Source organism: Eurosta solidaginis, chromosome 3, assembly GCF_040869045.1.
Source record: "Eurosta solidaginis isolate ZX-2024a chromosome 3, ASM4086904v1, whole genome shotgun sequence".
In the NCBI taxonomy this organism is placed as follows: Eukaryota; Metazoa; Arthropoda; class Insecta; order Diptera; family Tephritidae; genus Eurosta; species Eurosta solidaginis.
In genome coordinates, this window is record NC_090321.1 from 227,996,595 (window position 1) to 228,010,639 (window position 14,045).

The 14,045-nt window shown below is 36.4% G+C and overlaps 1 protein-coding gene across 1 annotated transcript; it reads right to left on the reverse strand.

Annotated features, from left to right (window-relative positions):
* Positions 1-1,952: 1,952 nt before the first annotated feature.
* slv (saliva) lies at positions 1,953-12,472 on the reverse strand. The gene is made up of 5 exons (XM_067778069.1): positions 12,082-12,472; positions 11,946-12,023; positions 11,651-11,877; positions 2,372-2,547; positions 1,953-2,308 (listed from the first exon to the last, which is right to left on the reverse strand). Exons 1-5 carry the CDS (start codon positions 12,156-12,158, stop codon positions 2,192-2,194), a joined length of 675 nt encoding a protein of 224 aa, XP_067634170.1. The 5' UTR covers positions 12,159-12,472; the 3' UTR covers positions 1,953-2,191.
* Positions 12,473-14,045: the final 1,573 nt, after the last annotated feature.

The window sequence follows — 14,045 nt, forward strand, 5'->3', positions numbered from 1 at the left end:
CGCAGACTTAGAGAGGAGTGTTAGCGATATTGGAAGTCCTTTCCCAATTATGCATCCGACTACTGCAAGCATGATTTTAATCGTTATTTTTTAAACCGGCAGAAATAGGCATATTAGTGAATGGCAAAGGCATCCTGGCCGTGCATCAGCCATCAATTTTATTTATATAAGGCATTTTCGAATGCATATCCGATATTGGGAAATTTGCCCCCACGAGCATTGTAATTTATAATTGTGGACTTTTCAAACGATAAAGAACAATTAATGTTGTATTTGTACTATAGAGTGTATAATTCCTACTTTCCAATGATAAGACTATTATGATGATAAGAATGGATGTGTTTACCAGTAAACAATTACAATTTCGGTCAGTATTTTTTGGTATTTTAACAATAAGTGGAGTTATTGTGGCCTGGTGCAGTAAAACTGAGTTTTTGCTAACGAAAAACATGTTTCCTGATGAAGTTAAAAAAGTGAGTGTAATTCCATTATCTGTAAACAACAAACACATAGCAAAAATTTAAACCGAATGTACATCTAGGCCAAGATTCTTTTCAGGTTTGTGGGCCACATTTCTTATTTTAAATAATTTTCAAAAAAATTGGTCCATGTAAACAGGTGAATAAATTTTTCTCATGCATTTGAAACTGACCCATTAAAATATGCCAATGAGAAACAATCGAAACCCTGCTAAACAGAGCTGACGGAAACTCCAACACATTAACAGAATTTTTGACAACACTAATACACTCGCATACATTTTTCCTTTTATTGGTATGGAAAACCATGGGGTGCATGTGTATGCATACACGTATACACAATGTTTACATCAGGTTTGTGATGTCGCTTCTAACAACCTGATAGAAACTTTGCTTTACGCTGTGATGTAAATTTCCATCAGCCATATCTGTCAATTGATGCCTCAAATGACTGGCAGCTGTCTAGCAGGGAAGGTATTTCATTTCATTACACAGGCCGACAGCATCTCAGACCCAGAAACCGGACTATATATATTCGAAGTATTTTGATGCGTTGAATCGAAATCTGGCCCCAAATGTGCTATATCACCTCTGGTTTTCGAGATATCCTAATCTAAAAGTGCAAAAACACCGTTTCTGCCCATATTTTGTCCATCTTTAGAAGATACGGGGGGGGGGGGGGGGGGTGGGGGGGGGTGTATTAGGAGTTAAGTTGGTTAGCCCACTTGTGATGTGAAATATCAGGATATCCAGGATATAAACCAGAACTGATACGCCACTTCTGAGGCCCGATTTGGATTCAGCACATCATAAACCTTCGGAATAGAATGAGAAATAATAGGCAATTAAATAAGGACTAAAAACTTGAAAAAAAAAATAAAAAAAAAATTTTTAAGTTAAACGGAACATAACGAATATCCGTCAACATCGCTACAACAATAACAACTTATCAATGTTATGAATAAAATAATAAAAAAAATTTTAAGTTAAACGGTTTTATTGAAAACAATACCTACATGAAGTAATAATAATACTAAAAGCTACAAAATAATTAGGTAGGTCCTAGGTACTAGTCATCTATTGATAGCAAGCTTTTATTTAATTGTCTGATCAACGCCCTAGATTGATGAGGAGTGTGATAACTAATACCTAGGACCTACCTAATTATTTTCTAGCTTTTAGTATTATTATTACTTCATGTAAGTATTGTTTTCAATAAAACCGTTTAACTAAACAATTTTTTTTTTATTATTTTATTCATATCATTGATAAGTTGTTTTTGTTGTAGCGATGTTGACGGATATTCGTTATGTTCCGGTAACAATCTCCATACAATTACTACTAGCCCGACCATCTCGAGACCGATTTAGTATGACCACATTGAACCTTCTAGGACAAACAGTATTTACATTTCCAAAATTATAAAAATAACTACATGCTTGAAATCAACTTTTGAACAAAAAAAAAAGTAGATTAGCCTTCTTAAAGTTGTATTTTATTGCATTAATATTCTTTGTAATTAGTATTACTGCGTATTTATTATTTAGTAAACTCTATTTGGAAATTATGACAACAATCGAGACCCCTAATTGCCAAAAAATATAGCCAAGGGAAATAATTTGCGGCTTTTTAAATAATAAAAGCATATTTGTTTTATATTTTTTCTTTTGTCAGAATTCGAATAAGTAGGACTACTTCATTTCAATAACTGCCTAAAATGTAACAATCTTTTCTAAACGATAGCCCTGCCCAGAGTAAGATTTCGGTGGGTAAATAACAAACAAACAAAGTTGTAATAAAGATAATAAACAGCCAAGAAAGTTCGGTATCTAGAAAGAAAAATGTAAATATTGAAAGTATTTTCGAAATATTATAAACGCTCATATGCTTACTTGTATGAATGTATCCGATATTATGACACCATAAATCACCCATTGCACGGACACCAAAAAAGTCATTGCTATCAATGGAAATGGTAAGCTTTCGGAGTTTTTCGTACGCATCACATGACAAAGCATTGTGAGGGGTGCTGCAAAAAAGCACACAGTGATGACACAGCAGATGAAACCTAAAAATGTATGCATAAAATATTTATATAAGTAAGTTTCCATAGTAATGTAGGAAACAAATTTAACTTTTACTAAGATTTTTAAATTTCCCACGGCGACCAAGGGCCTTGTATATAACTCGATTCATAAAAAATATAGAATTTGCAAAAAAAAGCAAAAAAAAAAATATATACAGATGTGATTTGATATCTTTCGAATCGAGTTGCAAAAGGCCACACAGTGAAAACATCTTTTTTTTGCAGAACGCCATACTTCAGAATATTTTTAAGAACGGTCTATCTCTACTGAAAACGTCCTACCAGAATACTCTTTAAAAAAGACCATCGCAATGCTCTATAATAGATAAAAATGTACGCTTGTTGTAGCGATAAAGACACTTCCCGAAGGTTTTAGAGTTGCTGTTGTTGTTGTTGTAGCGATAAGGTTGCTCCCCGAAGGCTTTGGGGAGTGTTATCGATGTGATGGTCCTTTATCGGATACAGATCCGGTACGCTCCGGCAACACAGCACCATTAAGGTGCTAGCCCGGCCATCTCGGGAACGATTTATGTGGTCACATTAAGCCTTCAGGCCATCCCTCCCTCCCTGGCAACCTGAAGGGTTGCTCTACACAGCCCCTTGATTTTGGTATTTTAGTCGCCTCTTACGACAGGCACACCTACCGCGGGTATATTCTGACCCCCTAACCCGTTGGGACAAGGTTTTAGAGTCTTATCGCTACATACTTTACTGTAACGAATGTTGTTGTTGTTGTAGCGATAAGGTTGCTCCCCGAAGGCTTTGGGGAGTGTTATCAATGTGATGGCCCTTTATCGGATATAGATCCGGTACGCTCCGGCAACACAGCACCATTAAGGTGCTAGCCCGACCATCTCGGGAACGATTTATGTGGTCACATTAAACCTTCAGGCCATCCCTTCCTCCCTGGCAACCTGAAGGGTTGCGCTACACAGCCCCTTGAATTTGGTATTTTAGTCGCCTCTAACGACAGGCATACCTACCGCTGGTATATTCTGACCCCCTAACCCGTTGGGACAAGGTTTTAGAGTCTTATCGCTGCATACTTTACTGTAACGAATGTTTGTGTTATTTATTCGACAGTTAAGCGATTCGAACGTTAGCAGAAGGTGTATAATTATCAGAAATTTTCTAAAATTCGTTCGTTCGTTCGAAACTGTACTGTAACTAATTTTGGGAAATTCCTGATAATTAAACACCTTCTGCTAACGTTCGAATCACTGAACTGTCGAATAAATAACTCCAACATTCAGTATGGCAAAATGGTTTTTATTTACAACTCTGCTTCAATATTACCACGTACTTCACAAAAGCGTGTTGAAATCAAACTGATTACTGATTAAAAACTGATTACTGATACTGGTTACTTCGTTCACCCATTTCTCTTAAGGTCTAGACGTTTCACGAACATGCCTCCTAGAACAGTTGTATCTCATGCTTTGTTATTTAGCTATATATATGTATATCTGTAGTTTATGTTTTTCTTCTAGCCAAATGGGTGTCTATGTGTGAGTAACAACTTCGGCCCTTAGCTGCCGGCTACATATATGCATGTGAAATAATCTCTCAGCTTCAAGCTGCTGGTTATGTATATGGACTATTCTTCGTTGCCTTGTACATAAGTGTGACTGCTTGCTTTAATGTGTACACGTACATAAGAGTGGCTGCTAGCTTTTTTTGTTGTTGTGATTATTTACTAACAGCATAGTGATGCGAATATTCGCCACAGTACGTTCCGGTAACAAACATTATTAAGGTACCAACCCGACCTTCTTGGGACGATTTGATATGACCACATTGACCCTTCTAGACCATACTGGCCCCACCCTCTAGTTCCATGAGGAACTTGGGGTCGCCAGCGCCTCGGTTGCTAAAAAAAGGATTCGCCACGGGTAGGTGAGGTTGACACTTGGATTGGAGAAGCTTAAAATTGCGCTGGATTTCCTTCACAACCTCTTTTGGGTATTTCGTCCTCTTACGACAGACATACCTGCTGAATTTGAGTTGTGATGGTTCGTTCTTGCAACTTTAATATAAAAAGATTATAAATCATATCCATTAGCTAGTTAAACTATAAAACTAAAATAAACCTTTGATAAGTTGTGGGTAAACATGGTATACCTATATTGCTTTTACAATTTGCTCGCAATGAGTTTTAAATTCGAAATCATAAAATTTTTGTAATTGTAGCAGTACAGGCATGGCAAGGAAAAATTAAAATCAATGTAAATTCCCTTATCGAAAACAAAAACAAAAACACTTGGGCAGTAATATATCGGCACTCTGATGTTTGCGAGTGTACCCAGCCTGCAGAGCAATATAGAAGTATTACATATATGTGGCTAAAGCTATTCGTCATATTAAAACTTGTATTCATCATAATCATTATTCGACGCCTAAGAGATTTTGGCCGCTTGGTAACAAGTCACGCCAGCTAAGCCTATTTCCCGATAATTGATCCCAATGGGCAGCACCTGCCTGTCCTAACTCAGTATTGTATTACATACTTTACCAAGCGGAAATGCTGGCAATACACAGGGCTGTGAATCATCTCGGGTCTATGCCTAAGGATGGTAAACGGGTGTTTATTTTCTCGGAGAGCCAGGCCGCATTAAAGGCCCTGGACTCATTCGTCGACAACGCAAAGTCGGTCACTGAATGCCGCAGATCTCTTAACGAGATGGCTCAGCACTTCAGTATCTGCCTTATATGGGTACCTGGGCACAGGGATATTGAAGGCAACTGCAGAGCAGACGAGCTGGTCAGAAGAGGCACCAACGACCATATTCTTTCGGGAAATGATTCGGTAGGTATACCTATGGCCACTTTCAGGCTTCGTGTGAACACAAGCACTATTAGAATTGCAAATGGACTATGGTCACCCATATCATCGTGTGAGACATCCAGGCTAATCTGGCCCTCATTATTAAGTCTGTGTGCTTTGATAAGCACTAAAAATTGGTGAAACTAGCAAAGTACTTAGTGACAGGTGATGTACCAGCATTAATAAAGTGCCTGTGAGATTCAATTATATTTAATTTAAATAAAAAGGTGAAAATATATTTTGCTTGTGCAGTTTTGTGTAACTGTTAAGCAGAAAATGGAAGAGTGCGGGAAATGTGGCGAAAAAATAAGAGGGGAAACAGGTGTAAGATGTGAGGGTGTGTGTGGTAAGGTTTACCATAAAAACATTGCGTGTGCATCTATCGATGATTATGGCCTTAATTGTTTGCAAGGTTGTAAACTTTTAAGATTTATTTGTGATGACTGCATGACTTATGTTTCCAATGTTGATGAGGCTTTAAGGGAAATCTTGGCTATTTCAGAGGTAAACAAAGTAAATTTGAAAGAGCAAAAAAGCGAAATTGAAAAAATGTTGAGTGAGCATAAAAGGGAAATAAGCGCTTCCATAACTCACAACGAAAGAGAGATGAAAATAATAGTAGAAAAAATCTATAAGGTGAACTCAGAAAAACTAGAGTTAATGAAAAAAATAGAATGCTTGTGCTTAGAAAATAAGGATAAACTAAGTAAAGTTAGTATACCGAATGAGGCGTTCACTAAGCAAAAGGATGAAATTATTAATGAAGTTAAAAAGGTTGCCAATATCCCTAATGAGGCATTCAATAAACAGAAAGAGGAAATTATAAAAGAGGTTAAGAAGGTTGCAAATCAGAATAAAGGTTTTGACGGTGGAAATGTTTCTACATATGCCACTGCTACAAAAGGCATCCCTCCAATTGTTATTAAGCCCAAAGTGAAACAAGCCATTGAGAAAACAAAAACGGATTTAAACAAAATAGATCCATCCCATATAAATATAGGAAGGGTACAAAACAAAAATAATGGCACGATAATTATAAGCGCTAATACAGCATGCGACAAGGACAAAATTAGAGACACGCTAACAGAAAAGTTCGATAAAAATGTGTATAATATAGCTGAGCCAAAAGTAAATTTTCCTAGAATTGTGGAAGCTAATATTAGTGCAGAGCATACCGAGAGCGAAATAGCTAGCCGGATCCTTGCGCAGAATGATACACTGAGGGAAGCTAAAATGAAATGTATTAAAATTAAACGCGCTAAAAAAGAAAATAGAGGACAACATATTAATGCAGTTATAGAAATAGAGCATAAATATTATGAGGCCATCCTGAGACATAAGAAAATTAATGTTGAATGGGATCGCTGCCCAGTTTATGACGGTCAAACTGTAAAAAGGTGCTACAAATGTTTAGGGTTTAACCACATAGCTGCCAATTGCACTCTGAAACAGAGATGTAGTAAATGTCTGGGAGAACATGGGGCAGAAAACTGCAAGGAGAGCATGCCCATTAATAAATGTGGTAATTGCGTAGATGCCAATAATCAGTTAGGTTTTAAGCTCAATATAGACCATAACATAATGAGCCATGACTGCCCAGTTTATCAAAGGAAGCTTAAACTGGAAAAACAATGAGTTGGTTTTTAGCAACCAAGACGAACAGGCCCAGTAGTAAATGTTTTTGATTTGAAATGTGCCTACTTGAATATTTGTAGTTTGTTAGCAAATAAAGCAGAGCTCGAAAAAATGATAGAAGAAGTGGATCCGGACGTTGTTTTATGCTCAGAAACACGTATAACTTCAGATATTATTGATTCTGAAATTAATATTGCACCGTATACATTAATTCGGTGCGTGCATCGTATCGGGATACGAGTTCATGATGGCTGGCAACCTTATATGTATTATATTTCTTAATAAAACTAGCCTGGCAATACTGCGCTTGCCAGACTAGAAATTGACATGTTCAGATTAACTTGAAATGTGAAAGAGTTCAGTTGTGATTTGAGTGATAGAGAAAATAATTGATTGTGACAGGTTGTGATTAAAGTAAATAAAGAGTTGGGTTTTTTATAACCATTTTTTCCCAACTATAACTTTGGCCGTTATATTCTTTATTGTGAGAAAGGGTAAGTTCCAAATTATACACTGCGACTCTCATAGTAGACATACGGGAGGGGTCGTTTTATTACTGAGAAAGGAAATAAAGTACAAAGTCAGGTTTAATCGATCAATTGATAGAAATGTATGGTGTGCTATAGTAAAATTAAAGCAAGTGGACATTAAGTGGCAAATAGGTGTGTTGTACCATTCCCCAAGTTCTAGTGACAGTGAATTTTTAAATCACGTAGAGAGTATTTTATCAGAAGTATTAGAATCAGGTACGAATTCCCTTCTAGTTGGAGATTTCAATATAAACTTAAATATTAACTCTTCAAGTAGCTACAAACTGAATGAAATTTGTGCACGTAGCGCAATGAAACAAAAAACAAATTTCAATACAAGAGTCGCGGAAACTTCTCAAACAAAAATATATTTATTATATGCAAACGCTGATATACTGTCTTGTGTAAATCTTGAAGACCACAGAATATCCGATCACGAAACTATTTCATTTGCCATAAAAGTAAGTAATTCAAACCCGTTACGAAGAGTCATTTCATCAACATCCTGGGAGAATTATTCGGCCGATAACTTTACGACTCTACTGAGGAATTGCGATCTCAGTTTAATAAGAAGCATGAATGTCAACGACATGGTCAACTATATAAATACTTGTTTACTAGAATGTATGGGAGTACTAACGTTTGAAAAAAACAGTACGGTAAAGTTAAGAAATAAATGGTATGACCAAGAATTGACAGAATTGAATAAACTAAAATACCGGTTGCACTCACAAGCTAGAGCAACGGGTGACTATACTGAATATAACATGGTCGCGAAGTACTACAAAAAACTAATCAAATTTAAAAAGATTAAATACATGGAGAATAATATTGATATCAATTGTTCAGATAGCACGCTAATGCGGAAGCATCTTAAGCATGCTGTAATCTTAACGGGGCCACAAGAAAAGATCTTGACGGTGATCGTAAAAGGTGTGACATATGATACACATCGCGATATTGCTGAAGCATTGAACTCCTTCTTTATAGATAGCATTGTTGATATAAACAGGGAAATTGAAGTTGTTCAGAGTCAGAACGACTTCCAATTTACAACTAGGTCATGTTTAAAATTCGAAGAAATTACGGTTGAGGATGTGAAAATTTACTTTCAGAAGGCGTAATTAAAGATTCGGTATCGTACATGGGTTTCTTCTATGCAACCGCTATAAACAAATCCATGACTACTGGAATAGTGCCAGACATGTGGAAAATTTCGACAATAGTACCAATTAGGAAAGTAAAATATTCAATAATGGCAGAAGACTAAGGCCGATAAATACATTGCCGAACATAGAAAAAATTCTGGAAATCGTAATAAAAAATCAACTGCTTAATTACTTAGAAAATAATAAAATCCTTATAAAGGAACAATCCGGTTTCCGAGAAAGGCACTCTTGCGAGACGGCGTTAAATTACGTCATATCTAGCTGGAAGGAAGAGCTGAGCCTAAAAAAACATATAGTAGCAGTTTTCATTGACCTGAAAAGAGCGTTCGAAACAATTGATAGGAATATAATGCTCGATAAACTACAAAAAATTGGTATTAGGGAAAATGAATTGCAGTGGTTTAGAAGCTTCTTATTAGACCGGAAACAAAGAACAACCATCGAGTCAGTAGTCTCATCCGAGGCACAAGTAGACATAGGTTTACCACAAGGGTCGGTATTAACACCAATCCTGTTCAACATTTATATAAACGATATATCATCAGCACTGAAATATAGTAAAGTCAGGTTGTTTGCAGATGATGCGCTACTTGAAGTAAATGAAACGGACATTTCAATAGCAAGGAGCAAAATGCAAGAAGATTTGGACTCATTGTATAGACGGCTATGCACTAATAAACTCAAGCTTAACGTTAACAAAACTAAGTTCATGGTTTTATCTAGGACGACCAATAGATAATCACTTAATTTAGATCTAAAAATAATGAATACGAGCATTGAGGATGTCAAAATATTTAAGTACTTAGGGATCCTGATTGACAATAAACTGAGGTTTATAGATCATATTGATTATATTGTTGCCAAAATGGGCAAAAAAATTGGATTTTGGAAGAGATCGTGTAAAGTTATTAGTAAGAAATATAAGTTGAAAGTTTATAGATCCATCATAGAACCGCACTTCTTATGTTGCCCTACAATATTCTTTATTGCCAATGAAACACAAGTAGACAGGTTACAAATTATGCAAAACAAAGCTATGAGATTTATATTGAAACTGAGGTACGACCTTCCATAAAGAGTATGCTTGATGCACTAAACTGGCTGAGCGTGAAACAGTTGATATTTTAGTATGGTATAGTATAGTATAGTATGAAATTTGTATTTTATATCAAGCATGGTAAATTACCAGCCTACCTAAGTGAAAAACTTGTTTATGTGAATGAAACCCATTCTTACATAATCAGGGGAAATAATAATTTTAGATTACCTCTTCTCAAAACAGAAATGGACAAGCAAAATATATTTTACAAAGGCCTGAAATGTTTTAATGAACTACCTAATCATGTTAAAAATTGTGAAAACTTAAACACCTTCAAAAAAAGTTTATTAGAATATTGCAAAACCCTTCCAATAAGATAAAATATTTTGTATCTGTATTTCATGTTACCGATCCTTGAGCGTACACGGCAATCCAAATAGACACAGAGGAACCTTATGCATCAGGTCAAATACATATATCGCTCGCAATCAAATTAGGAAAGAATTCCTGAAAATATCGTCCCAGACAAACAGTTGGAGTGTTCATGTGAATCACGTATATTCCTACAACAATGATATATTATAATTAATTATGTTTACATAAAAGTTGGTACAGGGAGGATTGGAAACACGTCCTTTCCAACCGTCCGATAAGAGTGGCTCATTCTGATGAGCTGCTAGCTTTTGGGTTGACCGGAATCAAATGCATTCCGACAGCATAAATAATAAAACTGTGTAATCATACGTCGTGGAGTAGAGTAGGATTGAGAACACGTCCTTCCAACCTCACAATGATATGATTCCAAGACTCGCCCGTTGGGACCACCAGTTCCCGTGCTGATCGGAATCTCATGCATTCCGACACCCCAAACGCTAGAAATCCTATTATTATTAAAATGTATTTATAATTTGTAATAATCTAAGTTTTAGGCTTAAAACACCGTAATAATAAATAAATAATAATAATATGGCAACGGGCGCACAAGAGCGCTAATGATTTTAAACAAATCAGTTCTTTCGTCCCTGATAAGGGTTCTAACAGGGCATTGTTTAATAGACACGCATGACCTTGCTGAGGTCTCTAGCTATGGCAGGGTAGGGTTTCTCTTTGAGACCGTATAGGGTATTACAATGGGCCCATTGGTGGCCTAGGTAGTGAGCTGTTACCATAGTGTTCAGCTCAGCCCTTGCAACCTAACCTAACCTATCATCTGAAGCAGTGCAACTAAAAATATCGTTTATTTGATTTTTGAACATTCACCTCTATGTACAGTAAACTGCATTGTTATTTAATTTTTTTTTAAGAATAATTTGTGCAATTGTGCAATTTGCAGAGCGTCGTATTCATGTAAACTTTAGAAACTTAAGTTGTTTTAATGGTTTCCAATATAAATTTTGATGAAAGCATACCACATACGGTGAATAGGGTATCTTTACCCCAGCAGGTTAGGGGGTCAGAATATACCCGCGGTAGGTATGCCTGTCGTATGAGGCGACTAAAATATCAGATTCAATGGGCTGTGTAGCGCAACCCTTCATGTTGCCAGCGCAATATATAGCTTCTAAAAACCCAATTGTCAACCTCACCTATCCGCGGCGAAATCTGTTTCACTAACAGACGAGGCTCTGGCGACCCCAAGCTCCTCATGGAACTTGGGGGTGGGGAGCGAGGGTACGGCCTGAAGGTTTAATGTGGCCACATAAATCGTTCCCGAGTTGGTCGGGCTAGCACCTTAATGGTACTTTGGTACCGGAGCGTACCGGATTTGTACCCGGATCGATAACACTCCCCAAAGCCTTCGGGGAGGAGCAACGTTATCGCTACAACAACAACAATAGGGTATCTTTTGAATTACTTAACTATTTCTTTGAAAATTTATATAACATACCCATAACTCGTACTTTTTCCGCATCCAAATCAATCGAATTTGTATAGTACCACGTAGCACCTTGTATGCATAAGACAATAAAGAATTGTTTTAAATAGGATTTTTTGCTAACGGAAAACATATAATAAATGATAGTATAGCATAGAAAAAGCATAATGCCAATACTATTAACCAGGATAACGCTATGCTCATTAGTAAGTATTCCATAATATAGCCATAGGGAAGTGCTAAAACAAGAAAGGAGAATAATATAGATGTATAATATGCAGTATGTATACACCGGATAAGTACTCACGATAAAAAACCACAAACAAAGGATAATCCTGAAGATTCACCTGTACTTTTCTTTTGTATATATTTCCGACATATGACACTGAAAATAATAGTAAAATTAAAAGCTTTTATAAATCATTAATTCCATTCTAACTTACGCGCCAGATAGGAACTGTAATACTGTGCAAATTACCGCTGATGCCTCCAGTAGTACGTCGTAGGTGGGAAGTGACATTTTGCAATCCTTTTGCCAAAATCGCTTATCAACTGAAATATGGTTGCCTTTGCTTAGTTTTTGTATGCTACGAGTATTGCTTTTTTTATCAGTCTCAGATTGCACTTGAAATACTGACACACAATAATACTTTCCACTTATATTATTTGCAACGTTTTTCTAGCTACATATTAATCGTTCCATGCCGGTGGCTACGTCAACAAAATTTAGTCAGTTTTTTTTGGCAATGGTTTGTTTATCTTTCTGCGTTTGATGCGTGTTTAATACGAATGTTCTAACAAAATAGAAATACAACAATCAGCTGGTACAGCATGGTTGTATGAGAACAGTGCTCAGCCAAGCTGTTATTCACCACGAAGAAATATTAAGGGCCGGTTTTGCAAAAAAAGTTCAAATCAGTTTGTCAGTTAAACTACGCTTAAACTTATTCTGCAGTTTTCAGTCTAATTTAACTGAAGTTTAAGCTAACCTTAAGCGGCCGATCAGGCAGGTTTAAACTCTAGTTAACCTATCAGTTATTTACGTCCGTACGAAATGGCGTCAAAATATACCCAACAAGCATTTGGACTTGAGTACCATTAGAGCTCATGTTAATAACTAGGTATACTTCTAAAATCTCAAGAGTTGTTTCGAAACAGTGGCTCAACTCGAGAATCGTAGCGAACTGAGCAAAAGAGGGAACTTTTTATAAAGCAAAATATGCTATAACTTAAGATGAAAAAAATGAAATTAACAACTTGTGGTTCTCTAACTGAACTCAAATGTAAGATTCAATGATGTTGATATAGGATCTTCGGTGTGGTAGGCGAAGCACGCTACCATCACACCACGACGGCCGCCTATATAATTTATTCTTGATTAATTACGCTTCATTACTGCTATCAGCCAGGTGTTTATTTCTCACAATAAATGATGACTTATGGCATTTACCAATCCTTGTGAAATTTGGTAGGAGCATAGATTCTATGACGATAACTGTTTTGTGTGAAAATGGGCGAAATCTGTTGAAGCCGCGCCCATTTTTTATACACAGTCGCCGTCTGTCCTTCCGCTCGGCCGTTAACTCGATCACTTGAGCAAAAATCGATATATCTTTACTAAACTTAATTCACGCACTTATCTGAACTCACTTTATCTTGGTATAAAAAATGGCCGAAATCCGACTATGACCACGCCCACTTTTTCGGTATCAAAAATTACGAAAAATTTAAAAAAATGCCATAATTCTATACCAAATATGAAAAAAGGGATGAAACATGGTAATTGGATTCGTTTATTGAAGCAAAATATAACTTTAGAAAAAACTTTGTAAAATGGGTGTGACACCTACCATATTAAGTAGAAGAAAATGAAAAAGTTCTACAGGGCAAAATCAAAAGCCCTTGGACTCATGGCAGGAATAGTGTTCGTGGTATTACATATATAAATAAATTAGCGGTACCCGACAGACGATGTTCTGGGTCACCCTGGTCCACATTTTGGTCGATATCTCGAAAAGGCTACATGGTGACTTTCCTTATTTTGTCTCCAAAGCTCACAGCTGAGTATGTAATATTCGGTTACACCCGAACTTAAGCTTCCTTACTTGTTATTTCATGCATTGGTATTGTAGAAAAATAAAAATAAAACAAATACTGCTATAATGGAACATTTGGTACTTATATTTTAAGTTCGGCAGAGGTGAACAATTTTAAAATTTTTAAGGGATATGCTCTAATACGCACACTAGGGTGGAGTGATATCCTGTGGATTTTTTTTTTTTTGTTTTTTTTTTTTTTGGTAATGGCCTAGCAATGAAAAGATGTCCTTATAACATTTAACCAAGCCCACCAAATATTATTTTCGTAGGATGGCGTTTTGTGGTGCCCCCTTTTTGAATATACATAA